Source organism: Sycon ciliatum, chromosome 4, assembly GCF_964019385.1.
Source record: "Sycon ciliatum chromosome 4, ocSycCili1.1, whole genome shotgun sequence".
Classification (NCBI taxonomy): domain Eukaryota; kingdom Metazoa; phylum Porifera; class Calcarea; order Leucosolenida; family Sycettidae; genus Sycon; species Sycon ciliatum.
Window position 1 is genome coordinate 24,111,202 of NC_088646.1, and position 23,008 is coordinate 24,134,209.

At 45.3% G+C, this 23,008-nt stretch overlaps 2 protein-coding genes across 2 annotated transcripts; one reads left to right on the forward strand and one right to left on the reverse strand.

Annotated features, from left to right (window-relative positions):
• Nucleotides 1–78: 78 nt before the first annotated feature.
• Nucleotides 79–13,601, forward strand: LOC135815170 (sorting nexin-30-like). The gene is made up of 11 exons (XM_065328429.1): nucleotides 79–344; nucleotides 909–1,169; nucleotides 2,269–2,379; nucleotides 2,691–2,861; nucleotides 5,210–5,405; nucleotides 5,971–6,101; nucleotides 6,602–6,667; nucleotides 7,646–7,732; nucleotides 8,314–8,415; nucleotides 9,161–9,313; nucleotides 13,035–13,601. The coding sequence occupies exons 1-11, from the start codon at nucleotides 243–245 to the stop codon at nucleotides 13,128–13,130; spliced, it is 1,476 nt and encodes a 491-aa protein (XP_065184501.1). The 5' UTR covers nucleotides 79–242; the 3' UTR covers nucleotides 13,131–13,601.
• Nucleotides 13,602–13,903: 302 nt separating this feature from the next.
• LOC135815171 (MIP18 family protein galla-2-like) lies at nucleotides 13,904–22,266 on the reverse strand. Its single transcript, XM_065328430.1, has 5 exons — nucleotides 21,893–22,266; nucleotides 18,720–18,826; nucleotides 17,041–17,139; nucleotides 15,818–15,863; nucleotides 13,904–14,567 (listed from the first exon to the last, which is right to left on the reverse strand). Exons 1-5 carry the CDS (start codon nucleotides 22,017–22,019, stop codon nucleotides 14,464–14,466), a joined length of 483 nt encoding a protein of 160 aa, XP_065184502.1. The 5' UTR covers nucleotides 22,020–22,266; the 3' UTR covers nucleotides 13,904–14,463.
• Between the last annotated feature and the right edge of the window lie 742 nt (nucleotides 22,267–23,008).

A 23,008-nucleotide genomic window follows, 5' to 3' on the forward strand; every position in this document is an offset into this window, starting at 1 on the left:
ATACGTCATTACAATCATGTACTTTTGTATTTTTGACGTGACATGATCATTCGATCTATCAACAAGCGTCGTCGGATCCAAGAAATTATAAGGGGAACATTTTCCTTTCTTTTCAAAACATCAGAGTTGAACAACTACTAGTCTAGTAATCACTCGTCTTGCACTCAGACGCAGACCTTCCTGGACTGTCGCCTTTGTGACTAATGCATCTGTAAGTTAGTCTTACCTTGGCTTTCTTTGAAATGGCTTCGTCCCCAGCGACAAGCGACAATTTTGAAAATTTGAGCCTTGAAGATGAGCAGAAAAGCGACTTGACTGACACTGGCGCTGCTGGCGAGGCAGCGGTAAGTTTCATGTTTCATTTTTTGGTATGTCTGTGTCACCTTCCATGAGTTTGAACGTTCCTTTAATGCGGGGTTTATCCCGTTCCTGTTTATGTTTATCCCGTTTATCCCCTGGATACCGGATGAAAATAGAAGTCCACAGTCTTAATCTTATGACAAGCACCCACTTCACAAACACTGGGGCATATTGCTGTGAAGTGGGAACTGTATAGGAAGTTGGGGTGAGATATAACTATAATATTATTTAATCTCAAGTCTATGCGGGTTTGACTGTTCATACTTGTACCCAGCATATTCAAAGCCTTTTTTTACATGTACCCACACTGGCCCATTCCTGTTAGCCTTTGTGGGAGAACACCACAAGCATGAAGCACTGCCAAACTTAGCAGAGCGTGATGCAGTTTTTATCTCACTACCGATACCTTATAGTACTCTCATCGGAGAGGCTGACATGCAATGAGCCTGCTCAGTCCTGGCATCAATCTATTCTTTCGTCATGTCGAACCTGTGAACCAACCTTACATGATTATACTGTCTGCCCATGTATTGACATTGCTTTATTAGGAGGTTCGCCAAGGCTGTGGGCAGGACGAACCTGCTGTGTTGGTTGCGCCAGTTGCCGACAGCCTCGAGCCAGCTACCTTGTCTGCATCAGTGGAGCGCTCTCTGGAGCAGACAGTGGACATGCCAGCTATTGCAGCCGGTCATGTGTCACTATCGCCGGTGGATGAACGCGATCTAATCGTGACTATAAGTGAGCCCAAGGTTACCAATCCGGCTACGAATTACTCTGGTCCCTTTGCCACTTATGCTGTCACGACCCGGGTGAGTACACCACGAATGGACTGAGTGAAGGGAGGGGGGGGGGGGTTGGGGTTGGGGTTGGAAGTTGTTGTTACATCCGCACGCCTTAGCAATCTGCTTGGAAGCACAATTTGCACACATGTTGCTCTCACCTTCCTCAGGCGTGTGGAGCACATAAGTTTGTACCTCCTCAGAACTAGTAACAAGCACGATGTCAGTTCTGTTGTCCATCGCAGCATTAGTTCTATGTTGCATGTATCGACACTGGGATAGTTGAAATGAGTGACAATCCCAGCCCTCACATGAATGCACGTGATTTTCTCGCAACAGAACGTGCCCTCCCTTGTTCAATGTCAATCCATTTGTATTTTAAAATGGCTGAGAGTGCCTCTGCCTGTAGACACGCTGATTTTCTAACAATGCGTGAAGCTATGCATAGTCTGTGTGAATGGGGTAGAGATATTGCAGAAAGGCTTGACTTCTGAAGAAACATCTGCCAGCAAAACTGGAGCTTGCACTCAATCGAATCGCACCTCCTACAACATTACACTGTGGTTCATGATAGTCTACTTATATTCATAGTTGATCACCCGTTTGCTCAGTTGTAATTTCCACTAGGAGTATAGCCTTCCAATACAGTTATGTAACTATGCCTAATAATTATTAGCTATACTTGCAAATATTTGCAAGTACCGTAAAGTACCGCCAGAGCGCCCCACCACCTCGTCCTTTCGTGGCCGCCTTGTGGAGGTGGATTTCTGTCTGTAGGTCATACGACACGGACCTTGTACAAACATTGCACATTGTGCAGTCAATCCGTACCCAGTTTACCTTCGAGCTCCTCATAAAAGCATACCTAGTGTGACCTTAGTACACGAAGGTTCCCACATCGTACAAACTTAGTAGCACTCTGCCATACAATTTTCTTCCCTTGGCTGTAAAATCAAGGTGGGGCGCTCTGGCGAGACGGGGCGCTCTGGCGGTACTTGACGGTAGTACTGAACGATCTCTCTAAATATGCATTTTTGGTTGGGCTTACTAATTTGATGTTGGTGGTGGTGGTGCTGCTGCTGCTGCTGTTGTTGTTGTCATTGTTATGGGGTGGTATTCTTTGCTGTAGACGACGCGGCAGACTTTTGACAAGACCGAGTACAGTGTCCGTCGTCGCTATCAAGACTTCATTTGGCTGCGGGAGCAGTTGGCCTTGACATATAGGACACACATCGTACCAGTACGTACTGTAATCAACCCAGATGTATGAGGAGTGCTTTTGATGACATTCATTTCAGCAAAGCCATCCTTTCTGTGTATTTGTTGTATAGTATGACTGTTTCTCCAAGTACTGTATTGTTATGTTTCAAAATCTCCTTGCATGTATCTCTGGAGAGACTTTCATGCCATCTATTATAGGATGCATGGGCCAAACTAAAGCAGAACTGCGTATTGAAGGGTGCCTTTCCTAACTGCATTTAACCAGTGGAGTTTTGCAATCCACGGCCGTGATCGATTGAGTACCGGTACGCCTGTGCTTCTTTGCTGCAGCCCCTGCCAGAAAAGCACAGTTTGTCGAGGCTGGTACAGAACGATCACTTCACGGAAGACTTCCTGGAACGACGCCGTGCAGCACTGCAGAAATTCTTAGGTCGATGCACTGACCATCCAACAATGTCGTTTGACAGAACGCTCAATACATTCCTCATTGCGTCTGATCAGGTGAGTGCACAGATTTGTGAATGTCGTTAGGGGTTTTTCATCGATATATGCTGCGTGCATCTTGTGTGTATGTGCGTTTGTGCGGGTGCGTCTGTATGTGCTTGCTTCTTCTGTTTTTTTCTTTTTTACAAAGCCCACTTTAATAAAGGCCAAACATGAGCTGCAGCTGGGGAAGTACACACAACATGAATCGTGGCCGTGGTGGTGACGTTTAGGGAGCTCCGCCGACCTAGGGTCTCGACTTCATGGCCACCTAGACGCTTGCTTGCTTGCTTACGCGTGCGTGCGTGGGTGGATGAGTTGTACGTGTGTGTGTGTGTGTTGGGGGGGGGGGGGGGGAAGGCGTGTGGATATGGTGCCGTGATTTCCCATAGAGAGGTTGCGGGTTCAATTCCGGACGATTACAGTCACACACGTCTTTCTTCTCTTTCTCGAGACTTTTCTGTTTTTCTCTTGGGTGATTACCAACAACCAGTGCATGCCGGACGGAGTCTTGTGGTGTGATGTGTGTGCGGGGAAAAACGGAAAACGACCAAAATCCACTTCATAGCTCTGCGGTGTGGACCTGACTGGAGAGTGGCAGTCAATTCTTCGGCTTTGCAAGCTGTTGAATGGTGCAATCCGAGCATAAGTTGCTATGGCTTCTGCTATAGCATAGCTATCATCGTCTCCGGCAATGGGCATCAAAAGGTTAAAAATAAAAAAATAAAGAAAGGAAGAAAAGGGTGTGTGTGTGTATAATGTGTGTGTGTGTGTGTGTGTGTGTGTGTGTGTGTGTGTGTGTGTGTGTGTGTGTGTGTGTGTGCCAGCTAGTTCGGTTGGTGGGTACACTTATGCCAGATAGTGTTGGGCATGTTGCCAACGGGCTCGGCTGCTTGAAGGTGTATTGTTGTACCTACCACCTTTGTTGGTTTCAGGGTTCATATACTTTCTATTTGAAGTATACATTCCTGTTAACCATGGACTACTTCTGGCTAGACAAACTCTTGTGTAATCAATGGTGCTAGTGAAGCTTTTATCAGATCCACTCTGATTTAGCCACCCACACTAGTACCAAGTATTACCTTCACTGGGGGCAGGGGTACCTGCAGTTGGATCCCGGGACGGATACCCTGATGCCGTCAATCCTTTTTCTGCACCTTGTCCTCACCCACTTACTGAGGTGTGGTGAGCCCATAAGTGGGATCATTTCAAGTCCACCCTAGTTTGGGGATTTCAGGGGGTGTCGGCCGTTGGGTGGTTCAATGGCCAATTGAGTCATCTTTCCAAGATTCCTTTTGAGTCTCTCTCCCCTCTCCCGGGGAGACCCACGTGACCAGTTTTGGCAGTGAGCAAGTACAAGTACAAGTACAAGTGTGTGTGTGTGTGTGTGTGTGTGTGTGTGTGTGTGTGTGTGTGTGTGTGTGAAAGCATTTGGAGTTTGGACTAGTTTCGGCTCCACAATCCAGTGTGTCGTTACTATGATAGTTTTCATGGCTGAGGTTGTTGGTATGTCTGTTGGCTCTGGGTTCCCAGTACTCAGTAGCCGAGGCTGGTTGGTAAAGTAACTCCAATTTCACTTCAAGGTACCAGTGCATCTAGTGTCTGCTTCTATCAAAGCAGCGTGCTGTCTATACTGGTTACCCCAGCAAGTGTAGGGTGTGCATAGGTAGCTGTCTTGGCCGTTTTATACCGATGTACTCCGTGTGGTGTAGACCAGGTGTGCATTGGTGGTCGATTCACATGACTTCGCCAGTTGTGTTGATTAGACAGTTATCTGGCGCAAGTCTTGATCTGTCTCATTCAGATCTTGTTCGCCATCATTGCTATAAGAGAAAATCTGTGGGTGCACATCCAGTGCATTTGCAGATTTGCGTGCTTCTCTTGTGACGGGCGTATACATGGTACATGGTACATGGTGTGTGTGTGTGCGTGTGTGTGTGTGTGCGCGTGTGTGAACTTCAGCTGGTACATGCTCTCTCTCTCTCTCTCTCTCTCTCTCTCTCTCTCTCTCTCTCTCTCTCTCTCTCTCTCTCTCATTTGTGTTTACACGCGAAGGAGATGAAAGGCTGTCTTATGTGTTTGTATGCATGTGTGTGTATACGTGAGAGTGAGCTTGAGCGGGTACATGCACATGTGTTTGCTCGCATAGGAGATGAAAGGTTGTCTTATGCGTGTACATGTATGTGCATATTTGGGTGTATTCTTTGGTTCTGCGTTCACGGCACAGCACATGTACTGAATTTGTGAGGTGGGTTCAACCAAGTTGATAGTAGTAAAGCCAAGCTGTGGAACAGGATCTAAGTTTCTTCTTCTTTGAATCATTTATTTGTGATTTCTTTTTTGTTTGTGTCCTCTCATTTTTTCAGGACTTTCAGGCAATAAAGAATCAGGGTGCAGGATTACTCAGCAAAGTTCAGTCAACAGTGGTGCAGGCAGCAACTGCGGTCCTGTTAAAGAAGCCCGATCCTGAGTTTGTTGCCCTGCAGCAGTACTTTTCCACATTGGGCAAGCATTTGGCTGGTATTGAGTCCTCTGCGCTGGCTGCATTGCAGGATGGTCAAGGTATGTAGTAAGCTCATCGGTTGGTGGTGGACAATTCCTGGCAATTTGCTTGATTAGAAGAATGGGATAAGACTCCACTGCAGCTTCCTCTATTCAGAAAGTCGCGGTCAACACATGCCTGGCCTCACCCTCGCAGCTGAGAGAGCATAGCTATGATGTCAGGTGTGTGTTCACTGCCATGTTCTTGCCAAATTGCTTGCACAGCTAGCTGACTTGCGACTTGGGTGCGGGATGTTCAGCTGGCCACTGGCATTCAGTGAAGTGCTGCCAGTGCACGGAGCAAAACGACTAGTACCTGTACATGTATGCACGGCTGAGTTGGCATTACAGTACTGCTCAACAAACTCCAATCGCAAGTCAAATTTATGCTGGGCGATTTGCAGCCCTCGACCTGTGAATACTGGGTTGTGCACTGGTTCCGGGTGCTAACTTCTTCATGAGATCGAGTTTCGTTGAGCAGTACTGGACATGCACAGTATCCCTGGTCTTGGTACCCTTGGTCTTGTACTGATCTGGTCCAATTTGTTAATGGATATGGGTTTTTCTGCTCTCTTTTTTCTTCCAGAATTGAAGGTAGAACTGTATTCATTGTCTCAGGTGTGCCAACAATGGTCTGGTCTTGAAAAGGAGGATGGCAAGATGTTGTCTGAACTAGCTGCCTGCTTCCAAGGCAACAGTGAAATCACAGATAAAATGGTAAGTGCCTGTTCTGGGAAGTCAAAATGTATTTAACCCACGTGCAAGCCAACATTAATCCACATTTGTGATCTTGTGCATCCATCCAGTGTGAACTTGATATAAAATTTGAATCCGGACTGATTTGCACTTGCAGCGCGGATGGCCACTTAGCGTTGACGTTGCGTGTGTGTGTGTGTGTGTGTCTCTCTCTCTCTCTCTCTCTCTCTCTCTCTCTCTCTCTCTCTCTCTCTCTCTCTCTCTCTCGTCTCTCGTCTCTCAGCACAGCACACATACACTATGTCATCTGCAACAATGATTTGTGGCTCTGAAGTGTACGCAAGTGCAGATGTCACTGGCCGTGCCTGTAGATGTTGTCCTGTGTTTAGTGATGTGTTTGGACCACTAGTACATAGGAACATTTTTTTTAGTGATGAAGTTCAGTTGATTGAGAAGTGTGTTAGAATGAACTTCTGTCTGTGTGTTTGTGTGTTTTGGCAATGCATCTTTTTTCTGACCAGTGCCAAGAACTGTCTTCTGAGTTTTCACCATTCCATGAGTATTTGCAATACTGTGAAAGTGCACAGGTAAGATTCTCCTCGCCCAGAACGTGTGACTGTAGTGCACTCTTTCTTCTCTCTCTCTCTCTCTTTCTTTTTCTCTCTCTCTCTCTCTCTCTCTCTTTCTTTTTCTCTCTTTCTCTTTTTCTCTCTCTCTCTCTCTCTCTCTCTCTCTCTCTCCTGCATTGGTCTCTCTCCCGGTGTTGATGAGCATGAGAGGAAACCAGACCTTGGGGTCCGCAAAGGACAAACCGAGAGAGGTGTCGAGGGGACAAAGTGGCAAACGGCACTGTTTGTCACTTTTAAAGGGGATTTTACCCAAAATATGAAACTTCTGGGTCCAGGGCTTGGACTCGATTGGCCTTAGTCTGAGGAGGCTATTTAGTTGCGCCGATTTTAGAGCCCGTTTGATTGGGGGAAATGTTTTGCAATGGTCTTGGACCTAGATCATTCGACTCGGTACCCCAGGTATGTTCTGAAAATTTAGGAAGTAGCTATATTTGAGCTGCGAAGGTATTCAAGTGTGCTGCATACTTTGTGTGAGTTCATCTTCAGAGCTGATGGCATTGGAATAAGCAAGGCAGGCATGCATGCAAAAAGTTTGAACACTACACGGGACTAAAGGAAATCTGGCCAAATTGAAGTTTTGAGAAGATTTAGTCTTTGAGTCATCGAATGGTCATTGTTGATGACGCTGCGATTGGGACTATCTTATGAATACACGGTCTCCTTGGACTAAGACCATTTGACCCAGCTCCCTAAACTCTACAGGCCCTGGGGTTTTCATGGGAGGGAGAGGAGTGCCAGGTCCAACCTGATAATTGAACAGAGAGAGAGAGAGAGAGAGAGGCACAGGTATCCCTTGCCTTTATCCGCCATGAACCTGTTTTGCTTTGAACATTATGATAGGATGCTTGGACAGTAGAATTTCCAACACAATATTGATGTACATGTACGGGCAATAGCAAAGGGTGTCCACCTGACCTCCTTGTGCACTCTTTGCAGGAAGTGCTGAAGCGCCGAGAAGTCTCGCAGATGGACCATGACATGGCAGTGGAAGAATTGCAGAGTCGACAGGTGGCTTTAGATGAGGTATAGTATTCTGTGATGCAGCACGTGTATGGCACTGCTACACACTGGGTATACATAACAAGGTCAGAACAGCTAGCTGTCCAGGGACTAGGTATCATAATTGTTTGTTTGTGGGTACTCTCGAACATCTCTTTCACGGGCACATGAAGACTGTGCACTGCTCGTAGTTCGATTTTCCCTACATCTTAAACCATCCCCTGCACCAGTATATTATTTTATGATCATGTAAACATATCGTTTATCTATAGACATGTGCAGGACTGTTGACATTGCACTATATGTATGCATCAGCATGAAACAGGTACGCACAATGTGCATTCAAGACTTCAATATGAGAAGATTTCCCTGCAGCTGCACCTGTGTGTTTACCGCCAGAACAATGCATTTCACTGTCATGCTACGCTGAGCTGAAGGTGCACGGTAGAGAGATGTGCCGGATAGGTCCGGATAAGACGCGTTTGTAATATTTGGTGTGTTCTCTGAAATTCCTCCCTGTGAAAATTCTGCCGCTCTTCCTTCTGCCGGTGTGTATCTCTATTGTCTAACCCTCTCATGATTGTGTTGTGCACTTGTGCGTGCAGGCGGAGTCTGCCGACATGAGCAAGTCACTGATGTCGTTTTTCAGTGACCCAACGAAACTCAAACAAGAGAAAATTGAACAAGCACAAACAGCGCTAGAAGCGGTAAGAAAACGAGGAAACCGTTCAATAGCGACCATTTATTGTTGTTTTTTGTTTTTATCATCCCAAGCAACCTGGTACATGTAGCAGGGGCGTGGCCCTGACTCCCTTCGAAGTAGGTCCTGTCTATCTAAGCTCTACTTACCTGGCATCAGCCCATGTACATATTGTTTAACACTGAAGTCATCAAGCGACGGATAGCCGAGAACTTCGTTGTTACTCCGAGTTTCGTGCTAAAGCTCTCATCAGACAACTTCATAATGACACTCACAGTAGGAAAAAACCAAGTAAATAGTCTACATTGGGTTGAAATATGGAGGGATTTCAATGGTAGGTCTGATAATCTGTGCCAGTAGATTGCGCTCTTTTGGCTATCCTTGGCGGCGTAATCTTGCTTTTAAACCCATAGTAGTTGTCTCCGTCCTCTGCTTTTTCTTGTGGGTTTAAGTAGAAAAATGCTTTCCGGCGCATTCTTCTGATGAGGGACTCAATCTTTTCCAGTAGTCCCTTCTTGTAGACATTTTCCGGTTTAACACTTTTATTTTGGCAGGAGAGCAGTTTGTTGTTCAAATGGTTCCAGACTGTGCAGTAGTTATAACTTGAACAAATATTTAACATCCCATAGCAATGTAAGCATGGTGCATAGGCCAGTGGCATCTTCTGGCCGTGCTTGTCGGAGCATGATGTTTGTGATGCGACGCGCTGCAACCCGTGTTTCTCTCCTGGTTATGCATTGACTGATTGACAGGCACAAAAGGCATCAGAGCGCACCAATGATGACATGGAGGTCAGCAACGAACACTTGCGTGCTGACATGACGCGCTGGGAAAAGGTCAAGAAGTCGGACCTGGCGGAAACATTTGTCAATGTGGCAGATGTACACATCTCACATTTGCAAAAGGTAAGCGCAGGCGAACTTGCATGTGTTGGCTTTGGAGCAAAGAGCTACTTAAAGTACAAATTATTTTTTCTGTAACTACAGTAGCTATGTGTACATACTGTAATGTTGCCTATAAAAGCCGGGTTTATTCCTGTGGAAGCCAATGTCATTGCTAGGCTTCTATTCGAACGAGGTATTTCTATGTATGTCAACAATATACAACCAGGCTGCTGTGCTGCCATAGCATCTTGTGAAAATCAGACTTATACATGACAATCCTTTATACAAGACACCACTATTTGTACATTAGGCTGCACCATTCATTTAGCCTTAGGTTGGTGGATCCGATGATATTTCCTCCCCCTCCCCCGTCGTTTGGGAGCTGTATCTGATGCCTGATCATGGGGTGGTGGCGTACCACAGAAGCAGACGGGTAGTTCTTGGACCTACTATAGTACTTTATTATTATTATGTTCTTCACTAGTTAGAGGGAAAGAGACAAACGGGAAAAGTCTGAAGAAAAAACTGACTGTCACCACCTGGACTCGAACCAGGTATTATTATTATTAAATTTTCCCCAAAACATTTCTTGCAGTTTACTTTCATAGAGTTTGCAACGTTGTGTTCCTCAACACAACTTGCAGCTTTCTTCAAAAATTTCCTCAACCTTGGTTCTGTCCTAGATCGTATATACAGTAGGTATCGGTTATAGCGTGGGTGTTTGAAAAACGACATTTGATTCTTATTGCCGATATTTCTTACACACGATAAATCACTTGTGACATTATCATATGCGCGCACGTTTGGCATGTGGACACGTACACATGATACACACGGATCAATCAGACTCGCGGTCGTGCTAGGCGACTGCGGAGCAGCGGATACGAGAGAAGTCGGAGGAAAGAGTCCGACTGGACAGAAAAAGTGATTCTCCAATGCTCCCTTGGACATAACTCTCTTTTTGTGTTGAATATTATTATTGTATTGAGTATGCACAGAGCACAGATGTTATTACTACAGGCGATACACTTTGCACTAATCTGGCATATTTTGCTACACAAAATCCATTCTTAGGGCCGATATATTCTACTATGCGATAATACTGCTTGTAAGAATAAATATACACATAAAATATGTGTTATGATTAATTGATTATGAAAAAATGAGTGTTCATTCTTGTAAGCAGTATATTCTTGTATACGACCACACTATAACCGATACGCACTGTACATGCATTCATTGTTTCATCTCATCATTATGGAGCAGCTTATGCGAAGGCTAGCCAAGCTTGCTTGGCGATGCCAACGCGGAAAAGCCTATAATAATAATAATAATAATAATAATAGAAAGGTTTGCAACCACTACTTCGTAATAATAATAATAATATTAAATTTTTGATAGGGCAATCCCCACAGGCCTATGGCCTTCTATGCAGGGTACCCTAAATGTGCCAATACAAGGTTACGGAAGCGAGAAACAGATGTGCATAGGCGAATGTCAGCAGGTAGACAGTTCCAATGATCTGAGCCTAGAAAACTAAGAGAAAAAGACCATACTGATTTGAAGCAGGGGGGAGTGCAAGGGCTGCAGAAACTTGAGAGCGTGTACAGGAGTTTGTATGTGATGATGCACTGCGCAACGAAAAACAACTAGAGAGTAGGGGGCTTGCGAGATCTTTAGTGAACGGAAAATAAGAACAAAAAGTCTGAGCTGATACCGAGCGGCGAGTTGGAGTAAATGGTTGCGTTTTTGTAGTGCACTGATGCTGTTGACGCGAGTGAGGTTGAACACCGTGCGCAAGGCACGTCTACTCAAGCGAACCAGGCGCTCATATTGACCCTCACGAAGGCAGTGAGCAAACGCATTCGACCCGTACTCGAGAACTAATTGGATGGACGATATGTAGAATGTTTTCTTGGCGTGCTCCGTGAGTTGGTGTCGTATCTTCCTGAACACAGCGATCTTGTTTCCAATCTTGCGCACTTGATACGCGAGTCTGTGATATTTATGCGCCAGTTCAGTATCATGGGACGCATGTGGTGGTGGGACACATTCAATTCAGTATCATTCGTAGATATTACTACTTTCCTGGCAAAGACCTGGGTATGCAAGTTGGAGTTCTAGTGGAAATATGGTTGTCAACGTCTAGACATGTCGTGTATTATAGGCATTAGACCTCAGTGCTCTAGCCAAAGGGGGGGGGGGGGGGTAGGGGGTGCAGCACCCCTACTCTGATTGAGCGCCCTCCTGTGAAAAAGTGCCCCCCCCCCCACACACTCATCTGTCGATTGTTTAAACCATTCAATGAAAATTCAGTCGATAGTCAGTACCAGAGGGTTCATAAAAGCACACTTGTCTGGTAGTTCACTTCTGCTACTGTAAGACATGTTATTATAATGAGTCGCAAATTTAACGATTGTCCAAAATTCATAGGTTAACGAGAAGATATGTTAACGATCTTGCAGTATTCTGCCATATCCACACACAGCATATATGAAGCAGTACGGCCTCAACGGATCTTATTATAACGAAGAAATGTCATCCGTTAAAACGTTAGATTTGCTTCCTCGTTATATATACATGTCTTACAGTATGCTGCTCTGCTATGCTCTGCTATGCTCTGCTATGCTCTGCTATGCTCTGCTATGCTCTGCTATGCTCTGCTATGCTCTGCTATGCTCTGCTATGCTCTGCTATGCTCTGCTATGCTCTGCTATGCTCTGCTATGCTCTGCTATGCTGCTATGCTCGCAGACGCTGCACATGTATGGCATGGTTTTCCCGTTGCGTTTTTTGTGTTCTGTTTTGACTCCGTTTTATTGCCGTCGTTCATTTTTTGGGGTGTGTGAGATCACTCGCTACTAGTTTCAAGTTGGGTTGTGTTGGGAAAGATTTGAAATGAAAACTAGTAATGACCATCATGAGAATCTGAGTAATCAGTACTTGTACGCAAGAACAGGCGCTCTCTCGAATACTTGACGGCTCAAGCTTGACCATGGACATGAACAGACCCGAATAAGTAGTGCGAAAAGAGCGCACTCTTCCATTTTTTTATGAGATGATACAGCAGGGATGAATTTATCCTGTATCAAAACTGCGATGCAAAATCGACCTACTGCTACTCAAAAGTCACCATGACTCGCAGAAAACTGCGATACATACAGACTATCCATGCCTATAAGTGTAGCCTGTGCTGTCAAGTAACATGCAGCGTATGTGGTGCAGGCATTCTCAATCTGCGTGCACATGTATGATTCAGTCGGTTTTTTTTCCAAATGGGCTTTCAGGCATCACTCCCAAGAAGGGCAATGTGGTAAACACCCGACCTTCAAAGAAAAATGCTAATCAAAATCAAAGACTGCTACACAATTGTGATTTTGTATCGGAGAAACTGCTATGCAAAAATATGACAATAAATTCATCCCTGTACAGTGTCTCCTATAAGAATGTTCCTTTCATCTCGCAAATTATTTCTCTAACCGTTACTCCAAACCGAGACTTTTCTTCCTTTTACGGAGCTGTTTTTAACAGATTACTTCAGAATTTTGTAGGATTGGAAGAACTTCAAAATTCAAAGGATCAGTCAGGGAAGTGAACAGCCTGAAAAGAGAAAAAAAATGCTAGCCCCACCAGGACTCGAACCCAGGACCTTGCTTGTCATGAGCAATGCTCTAACAATCTGACCTATTTATTTTATTTTATCTTAACATGTCACATTGTGTTATTCTTTGCTGTGCCTCCAGTCTCTGGACTTGTGGACAGGAATGTTGGAATCGCTGGAAAAGGACACGCCATCCAGTGCAAGTGCCAGTGCCAGCGGGAGTCTGGCGTCAGCGTAACCGCTCCCACTGCTTCTCTACATCATGATATCTGCTCTATCTACTGAATCTACTTCTTTGGCGCACCCTGCTACCATGTTGGATATACAGAACTGGTTTTGTAGCACCACATCAATGATTGTCACACTCCGCATGGTCAATGGCTGTCGCACACCGCCCCATCAATGGTTATCACACTCCGTCGACCACATTGGCTCCGGCGTTGCACCTACTACCCTAGGCTGTTCCTGTACCCGCACTGTTTTACTGTTTTACACCTATATGCAGCCACGTGTAGATGTGTGTTTATAATTTTTTGAACTATTTTCGCCTTATTCATATGTCAGTCGCCCTGGGCCGCGCCCGTGCTCTTCTCTCAATTGGTTTGCTTCTGCTCTTCTGGTGGAACAGGTAGATGATATTCCTCTCGTCTACCGAGGCCTATCTCCATTTTTATACTAATGATCGTGTATATAATCCCTCCCTGCTTCACCCCTCCTGTGCTCGACGATAGTGCTACTGGCTCTGTGTGTGCCTGCTTCTGGTTACGCACTGATATCTTGGGAAACTACTGCATCTGCTAGTAAGTAGCATATTACTTTTAGCTTGCTGTGGAGCTAGATAGCCATTTAGGCATTTACGTAAGAGCTCACTGTACATCTTCATGACACCCAACCACTAGGCTCTTGTACATTTTCGCCCCCCCCCCCCCTCCACAGATTCTTGTTGATCAATGGAATCGAAAGAAAATCTAAGCAAATGCTCTAAATCATCATCAAACTCACATCGGCATCTGTCTGTACATGTATGCAGCTGTTTCCCTCAAAATTATGAATCCTATCATGAATGTTGCAAACATGCGTAGTACACTGACTTTGCATCGATGATCTACAGAAATGGTTAGAGATCAGCGTTCGAGAAACAAAACGAACACAGCTTGGGTCTAAAGAGTGTGATGATGGTCGCGTGATGGGCCAAACAAGGTGAACTCAAGTAAACTTTTTTTCCGTACACGAAATGAAGTATGAATCAGGCTTTAGGCTGTGGATATTGTTACTGCTTTTCTTGCTGATCTCTAGGTAACATGGCTTGGGCAAACACTTTTGCTCAGTATGTATTGTGGCATTGATAGTTTTTGATACTGACGTGAATGGCTAATAAGTCTACCGTGGACATGCGAACAGAAAAGCAATGGCTGTTGTGAATGGAGTGAGAGTATGACAATGTATGAAAATCTTCATTGGAGATGATTTGTCCAGCAAGAGTCATCTAAAATCAGGCAATGTACATGTTAGCTAAACTGTGTGAAGGTATCATGATTATAGAACTCAAGGCTATGTCATGGAGCGAGAAATCAACTAGCTTCCTTTCCTGCTAGGCATTGGTTGACTACATCCAGAAGATGATTGTTCTCCAGGGCCGCTGCCACCCGCTCCTTGTCACCAAGTTGCTTGTTCACTGCACGTAACAGCAACAACCGTGAAAATTGATATGTACAGACATGAACCAAGTACATTCAGTAAGCGAATCAGATATAATTATTATACCACATTTCTCAAAATGCGAAGACTCCATCGCAGCCATCCACTATATCCATACATCTTCACGACACTCTCCAAACGGTATCTGGGCTACACCAATCACTAAAAGAAAAAGAGACATTAAATCATTCACGATGATCTAGTATCTCTATTTCGACTGCTTCTGGCTAGATTAACTCTTGTGTAATCAATGGTGCTAGTGACGCTTATATCAGATTCACTTTGATTTAGCCACCCACACTAGTAGCAAGTATTACCTTCACTGGGGGGCAGGGGTAACTGCAGTTGGACCCCGGGACGGATACCCTGATGCTGTCAATCCTTTTTCTGCACCTTGTCCTCACCCACTTACTGAGGTGTGGTGAGCCCATAAGTGGGATCATTTTCAAGTCCACCCAGAGTTTTGGGGATTTCAGGGGGTGTCGGCCGTTGGGCGGTTCAATAGCCAATTGAGCCATCTTTCCAAGATTCCTTTTGAGTCTCTCTCCCCTCTCCCGGGGAGACCCACGTGACCAGTTTTGGCAGTGAGCAACAAGTACAAGTAAGTGTGTGTGTGTGTGTGTGTGTGTGTGTGTGTGTGTGTGTGTGTGTGTGTGTGTGTGTGTGTGTGTGTGTGTGTGTGTGTGTGTGTGTTGTGGATATATGTGAATGTGTGCAAAGGGGGTTGATTCGCTCGTCCTGTGGACTGGGCAATTGCCTGATGCAAGACTTGATCTGTTTCCTTTGTCTGCCGAGGCTCTGCAGTGCTGATTAGTTACTAGAGTGCTGCTCAATGAAATCCAGTCGAGCGAGTCAATGCCACACCGGGTGCTGCGCAGCCCTAGAACTGGAAACACTGGGATGTGAGCTGGTACAAGGCACAAAACTGATTTGCACGATCGGATTTCATTGAGCAACACTGTACATGCATTGAGCACTTTGGTCTTGATCCCGGCAATCTTTTGTGTACTGTAAGACATGATTGTTATTAACGTTATAACGAGTAGCAAATTTAACGATCGTCCCAAATTCATAGGTTAACGAGAAGATACATTAGCGATCTTGCAGTCTTCAGGCATGTCCGCACAAAACACATATGGGGCATTACAGCCTCAACAGAAATGTCACTAGTTAAAACGTTATATTTACATCCTCGTTACATTACATGTCTTACAGTAACGTGCTTACCTGCAAGCTCAGATGCATGTGTTCCAGGCTCAATGCTAATATCCACCTGCCAACAAACATATACACAGCAGGAGAGAGAGAAACTTAAGTTGCAGCAAGCGAAATTCTAATCACCCAAGTTTCCAACACCTGCATATGCATGATACACAGACACGCACGAACACACACACACACACACACACACACGTGCACACACACACACACACACACACGCACGTGCACACACACGTGCACACACACACACACGCACACACACACACGCACACACACACACACACACTACAATACAATATGCCCATCCGGAGATAATAGAGAGGTTCCGCACTACGTAAAGTTTAGCAACTTTACGTTAGAGGGCGGGAAAAACCCGTGAATTCGCGAGTTTGCACTCCACTTACGGAAAGTTGTCTACAGAGAGTACGTAGATAGGGCTCTGATAACGTAGCTGGTCCGCAAGTGGATTGGGTACAAATTTATGACTCTCTCCCCAGGTCGATCTGGTCGGACACTACTGCATTCGGAGTTGCCAAGGGCAGCTACGTGATTTGAAAACTCCGTATGGCGGAACCCAGATGCGCATGCAGTTTACGTAAGACTTTCCGTAGATCGACTACGTTTTTTACTAACGTAATTGCGTTATGCGGAACCTCTCTAATAGCAGGTCCCGAAGGTAGTGTTCAAGTCACGAGCAGAATCGGGCGTGGCAAGTCAAGTCCTGGCGGCGGCGATAACTCTTTCCACAACTGCAAACGACATCTAAGGTGACAGGCTCGGTAGGAGGAATGGTACTGCGTGCTGTTCTTCACTCTCTGTGATCCTGGGCGAGGTCGTGCCAGTCTACTATCTGGCGGTCCTTCATGCCGGACACAACATTGTCCCGCCACCGCTTAGCATACTCTAGGGGGTCCACCATCTCTGACCCCACCAACAAGGCAGTATATGCTAGCTATGGCACAGGTATGGTGGAGGCTGCCACCATGCGCCTGAAGCGCAACCAGCCGAGCCAGGTACTCGTTCTGGCGGCTACAACTGAGCACCAAACATGAGAGTAAGCCTTGGTATGATGGTATGCTGTGAAGCATTGTCCATGAAAGTTCTTAACGCAATTTGCCAAGAGAGGGTAGAGGAGACAGAGCAAATGCAAGTGCTTGCAGCTGGTGCACATTCTAACAGACTGGCAGCAGAGTTACGTACTTTCGCTTCCACTTATAGCACTCTGTTACCTTAAATCGCGGTGGGAGGGCCCGCAAAAGCTTGACACGAATTGACAGTCCTATCAACGTGGCCATGCTGCAATGGGGAATTGTCGGCGTGAAAACCACCTAAGAAACATGTATGCACACATGTACACGCAAACACACACAAAAGATATCCACGTAGATATGGGATTATCCTTTTGAGATCACAAGACGGACCAAGGCACTGTGCCTACATTGTTGTGTACCAATACAAGTACCTCAATGGAATTATCCATGTTATTATGGTGATGGGGGAAATCGTATGGGATTCGACTGCAGTGCAGTGTGGTAGTTCGTTCCGGGCCTGACCTACAGTCTAAAGATATTAGAGAGGTTCCGGAGTACGATTTTCTGTGTCAAAATCCGTAGAGGCGTTACGGATTTTTATACGTCGTTTTCGAGCAGGGAAATGTTCCGGAGTACGGAACCTATGTGTTTGCCGTCATTGCCTAGGTTACGATAGCAAACACGTCGTATTCCCGCGCTATGCCTTTTTAGTTTGAAAAACTGTACCGAAATCAAAACTTCCCGCGGAAAATCGATGTTTCTCGTACCAAATTTGTACGCGGAAAATCTTTCTGCACTCGATGACGCAAAATCTCCATACATGGTTTGTATGAAAGCGAGTCCACACGGATTCAACGTGCCGAAAAATCGTATGAAGCACGCCTTGAAAAATCCGTAGCGCCCATACGGACTTTGGCACGGAAAATCGTACCCCAGAACCTCTCTATTACCGTATGTCCGCACCTTTAAAGCCATGGAGGTATATTCGATTATAAAGCCAGTCTCAGTTATAAAGCCATGGGCTTCATAAATGAAATGAAATTTGAAGTATGTTTTGTAAAAATGAAGGAATAAGTACCGTACTATACTAACAAACTTACAGCCCAGCAGGAAGGGTGAACAAGTTGACTTTAACTTTTATGGCATGGTGTATTGGGTGAATCATTTTGCATCTAAAATAGCTAGGAAAGCAGCGGTGTTTCGACCATAAGGCCATGGCTTTAAAGGCGCTGACATACGGTATCAAACTGTAGCAAAAAGAGGAATCTCTGAAGTTTTCGTCATCAAATCATGCCTCTGGAAGCTCGTTGGCTACATGCAGCCATATGTAATCAAGTGACCCGTTACAACACAGTATAACAGTGGAACAAAGCTAATTCGTTGCAACTCTGTTTCATGCTCATTACAATGCAATCATCCAGCAACATTATATCAAAATCAAGTGATGTAAAACGACACTCATGGACACTTTCAACTCAGCACTGAGACACAGAAAAAGAGTACACTTTCATTATGCTTACATGTGTGTGTATATACTACGCAGATTGTGTATTAGTCCTAGTCATCAGTATAATATTATACTATAGTCATGTGTGTATATACTACAGTCATGAGTGTGCAGTTGATACTGTTCATAGCCTTTTTCAAATTATTGTCCCCACGCTGATTACTCAATATCTTTTAACTGTTTTCTGATGATCGCTTAGTGCGTGAAACTCGGAGTTAAAACACTTTCTCTGCCCTCTTATTGTTTGAACCAGCTCTGCCTCTCGGTATTGAGCACTCTCTTGGACAGCCTGAAACCTCTCCGTTTAATTTTTTAAATAAATAACTAAGCTTCCCGGTAAGTAAGATCATGTGTTCCGCTACTTGATTACCTTGATGCAGTTGCGAGTGTTATCCACTTCGACATGAGACTCTCGCAGAACATTGAGCTCTTCTAACGAGAATGGATGTTCCGGATCGTTTATCCCACGGATAAGGTCTAGAAGGACAAACATGGTGACACATCTTCCTCACAAACAGCCGTACTCTGTATACAAGTTTGTGGGAGGGGCCACTCTCCAGGAATCCTTAGGATCTAAATTACTGCTGGGGTGTGGACAGCGGCAGATCGCGGCCCACCTAAGCTAGAACCCATGGCTGTTGTTCTTCACCCATATACCACACACTTCGTCCCGATGATAGTAATGCTACAACAGAAGCCATAGCAACCTGTGCTGGGATTGCACCAGTCAACAGCTTGCAAGGCTGATGAACTGACCGTCACTATTCAGCCTGGTCTACACCTCACAGCTTTTTGAAGTGTTGTTTTTTTCGTCGCCACTCCCACACAAACATACATACACACACACACACACACACACACACACACACACACACACACACACACACACACACACACACACTTGTACCCAGTGCCAAAATTGGTCACGTGGGTCTCCCTGGGAGAGGGGAGAGAGACTCAGAAGGAATCTTGGAAACACGACTCAATTGGCTATTGAACCGCCCAACGGCCGACACCCCTGAAATCCTCAAAACTCTAGGTGAACTTAGAAATGCCATTCATGGGCTCGGCACACCTCAGTAAGAGGGTGCAGAAAAGTTTCAGAAAAGGATTGACAGCATCAGGGTATCTGTCCCGGGATCCAAATACAGTTGCCACTGCCCCCAGTGGAAGTAATACTTGGTACTAGTGTGGGTGGCTAAATCAGACCACTGCCCCCAGTGGAAGTAATACTTGGTACTAGTGTGGGTGGCTAAATCAGACCACTGCCCCCAGTGGAAGTAATACTTGGTACTAGTGTGGGTGGCTAAATCAGACCACTGCCCCCAGTGGAAGTAATACTTGGTACTAGTGTGGGTGGCTAAATCAGACCACTGCCCCCAGTGGAAGTAATACTTGGTACTAGTGTGGGTGGCTAAATCAGACCACTGCCCCCAGTGGAAGTAATACTTGGTACTAGTGTGGGTGGCTAAATCAGACCACTGCCCCCAGTGGAAGTAATACTTGGTACTAGTGTGGGTGGCTAAATCAGACCACTGCCCCCAGTGGAAGTAATACTTGGTACTAGTGTGGGTGGCTAAATCAGACCACTGCCCCCAGTGGAAGTAATACTTGGTACTAGTGTGGGTGGCTAAATCAGACCACTGCCCCCAGTGGAAGTAATACTTGGTACTAGTGTGGGTGGCTAAATCAGACCACTGCCCCCAGTGGAAGTAATACTTGGTACTAGTGTGGGTGGCTAAATCAGAGTGGATTAAAGTACAGGAAACTCACATGGAAAGCCAAGGATTAAAATCAAAAAAGAGAGGACCATAAGTTTAAACGTTATCCGTTTTGTCCAACACTAACGATTATATGTCTGGAATGCGCAAACCAACAGCCTTCCAACTTGGATGCAGCTAAGCATCAGGTCGTTGAATGTCAGTATCACATCAGTCATTTTTGTGCTAATTGTTGCACATCCTGACTCTCCATTATCCTGCTTATAATCGTTGGCATGGCAATCAGCAGAATCAGCGAAGCGGACATTGGACGTATTACGACAAATAAAGCGCTTCCTGATAGCTGTGTTCAGGCATTCTACCTGAGGTGCAGAGTATCTCCTCTCGAAGTATACGAATATTTGTCGTAATACATCCAATGTCCGTTTCGCTGATTCTGCTGATTGCCATAATAAAGTTATTGTCTCCGCGCCGCTTATTCGTACAAATGTTTAGTGTTGGACAAAACGGATAACTATTATAGATGATTTTTTCTTTCTTTCATATCTGGCTTGCAAGTGTGGAGTTTCGGAGAGAAAAGAGCAGTACGTGGCATGTGGCCTCTAATTTCCTAATACTTTGAAATTCTCCGTGAAGTCCAATTTTGAAATTGCAAAACGGATAACTTGTAAACTTATGGACTCGGATGGAGAGCCATCTATATATTGCATAATTGTAAACTTAAAAAAAAAGAAGTAAAGTTCGCACATCCGCGTGACCAGAGTTAATCTAGGCAGGAGCAGTCCATAGTTGACAGGTATGTTTACTTCAAGTATAAAGTATACGAACCCTGAACACCACACACACACACACACCATGCAGGGGCGTCGGAACCGGTGCGGCAGGTGCGACCAAAGCCGCACCAATAATTTCATCTTGTGACTTTTGAAGCAATGAAATAGGGGCTATTCGGGCCCAATTTCGCTTAACCTTTCCCGGTTGAGGACCTACGGATCCTCCACCCATTCATGGCCGCACCAATGTCGAATACCTTCCGAAGCCCCTACCACGTACCATGTACTATGTATACCCGTCGCAAGAGAAGCATGCAAATCTGTAAATGCACTGGATATGCACACACACCATCGGACCATTGGACGCCCATCGCCAGAGGCGATGATAGCGATGCTACAGTAGAAGCCATAGCAACTTGTGCTGGGATTGCACCATTCAACAGCTTGCAAGGCTGAAGAATTGACCGCCACTATTCAGCCTGGTCTACACCACACAGCTATGAAGTGGCTTTTTCTGGCCAGTGAATCCCTACTTTTTGGTCTTTTTCATTTTTTTTTCACGCACACACATCACACCACTTACTCCGGCATGCACTGGCTGTTGGTAACCACCAAGGAGAATGAAAGAAAAGTCAGGAGGAGTCTGAGAAAGATAAGAAAGACGTGTGTGACTATAATCGTCCCCGCAACCTATCGATTGGAAATCGCTGCACATACCACTGCAACACACACACACACACACACACACACACACACACACACACACACGCACGCACACACGCACGCACACACTGTACTGTGCTGTGCTGTACTGTACTTGCTCACTGCCATGACTGGTCACGTGAGTCTCCCCCGAAGAGGGGAGAGAGATTCAAAAAGGAATATCACACACACACACACACACGCGCGCGCGCGCGCACACACACACGCACACACACACACACACACACACACGCGCGCGCACACACACACACACACACACACAAGAGCATTTTCCGGAAATATATACCTCCTGACACATGTAAAGCAAAGTGACTATTAAAGCTCACCAAATATTTCTCTCCGATCGAATTCATCAACGGTATCGTCATCCTCTTCCTGGCTGGTTACTATGCGCTCAGAAGTCTTCGCAAATACGTTCGGATTGGCGTTATCGAGGCGTTGCTGACCAGCCATTGTCTGCTGTTTTGAAACTACTATTGTACTTCACTATTAAAATTAATAGAAATGTTTTACGAAGAGCCTACATCAGGCTATACTGTGCTACGCTGCATACAAAGTACATCTACGAGTCAAGCAACTCACTAACACAACAGCTCTTTGGCTCTTGTAATAATTATTGTCTCTCGTGCAGCGCAAGGAAGGAGTCATCAAAATGCAAGTGGCCCACTGCAATTGACAAAAAAAAAGACAACTAATCTTCACAATACATACTGTACGAGTAGCGCTACTAAAATATTGTACTTGTCAGCAAGATTACGAGCACATAAAAACTAATAATTATTACTTTTGAATTTGAATGTTTCTGACGAGATGACGTCATACGTATAGTATACAAACGTACATTTTTTTGGTAGCACCTGTCAATATTATTGCTGCATGTACTGTACATGTACATGTAGGTCTAGGCTACCTGTCATTGACAGCATGAAACAATGTTTCATGCTGTCAATGTAACAATATGCGTGAACTATAACAAGGTTTATCTAATACTAGTTTTGACCTAGTATTGGGTTATAATAATATTCGCGGGATCCGCGACGGCATCGCTTGAATGTTCAGAAACACACAAACTAGCCTTCGTATCCGCAGGCCACCACTATGCCTGTTCACCTTAGCGGCGAATGCATGCAGACCTCACAAGTGTGTCAGGGGAGAGGATGTTAGTAGGGAGGTTTAGTTCCCACGTAACGGAAACGCGTACGTGGGTGATCCACGTAAAGTGGATGAAGGGCACCCACGTTGCAATGTTGTGTTTAGTCACACGGAACAAACAAAAGCATGAAGCTAAAGGCCAAAACCTGGTCAAAGACGAAGCTACCCCGGCCTAAGAAGCTCATCCAATATTTTGATTTCGTGCTTCGGAAACTTCTTCAGCTGAGCACCCTCACAGCTCGCACAATGCGCTCCATTCCGATTTTCACCCACGTTCTGGCGGAACGTGG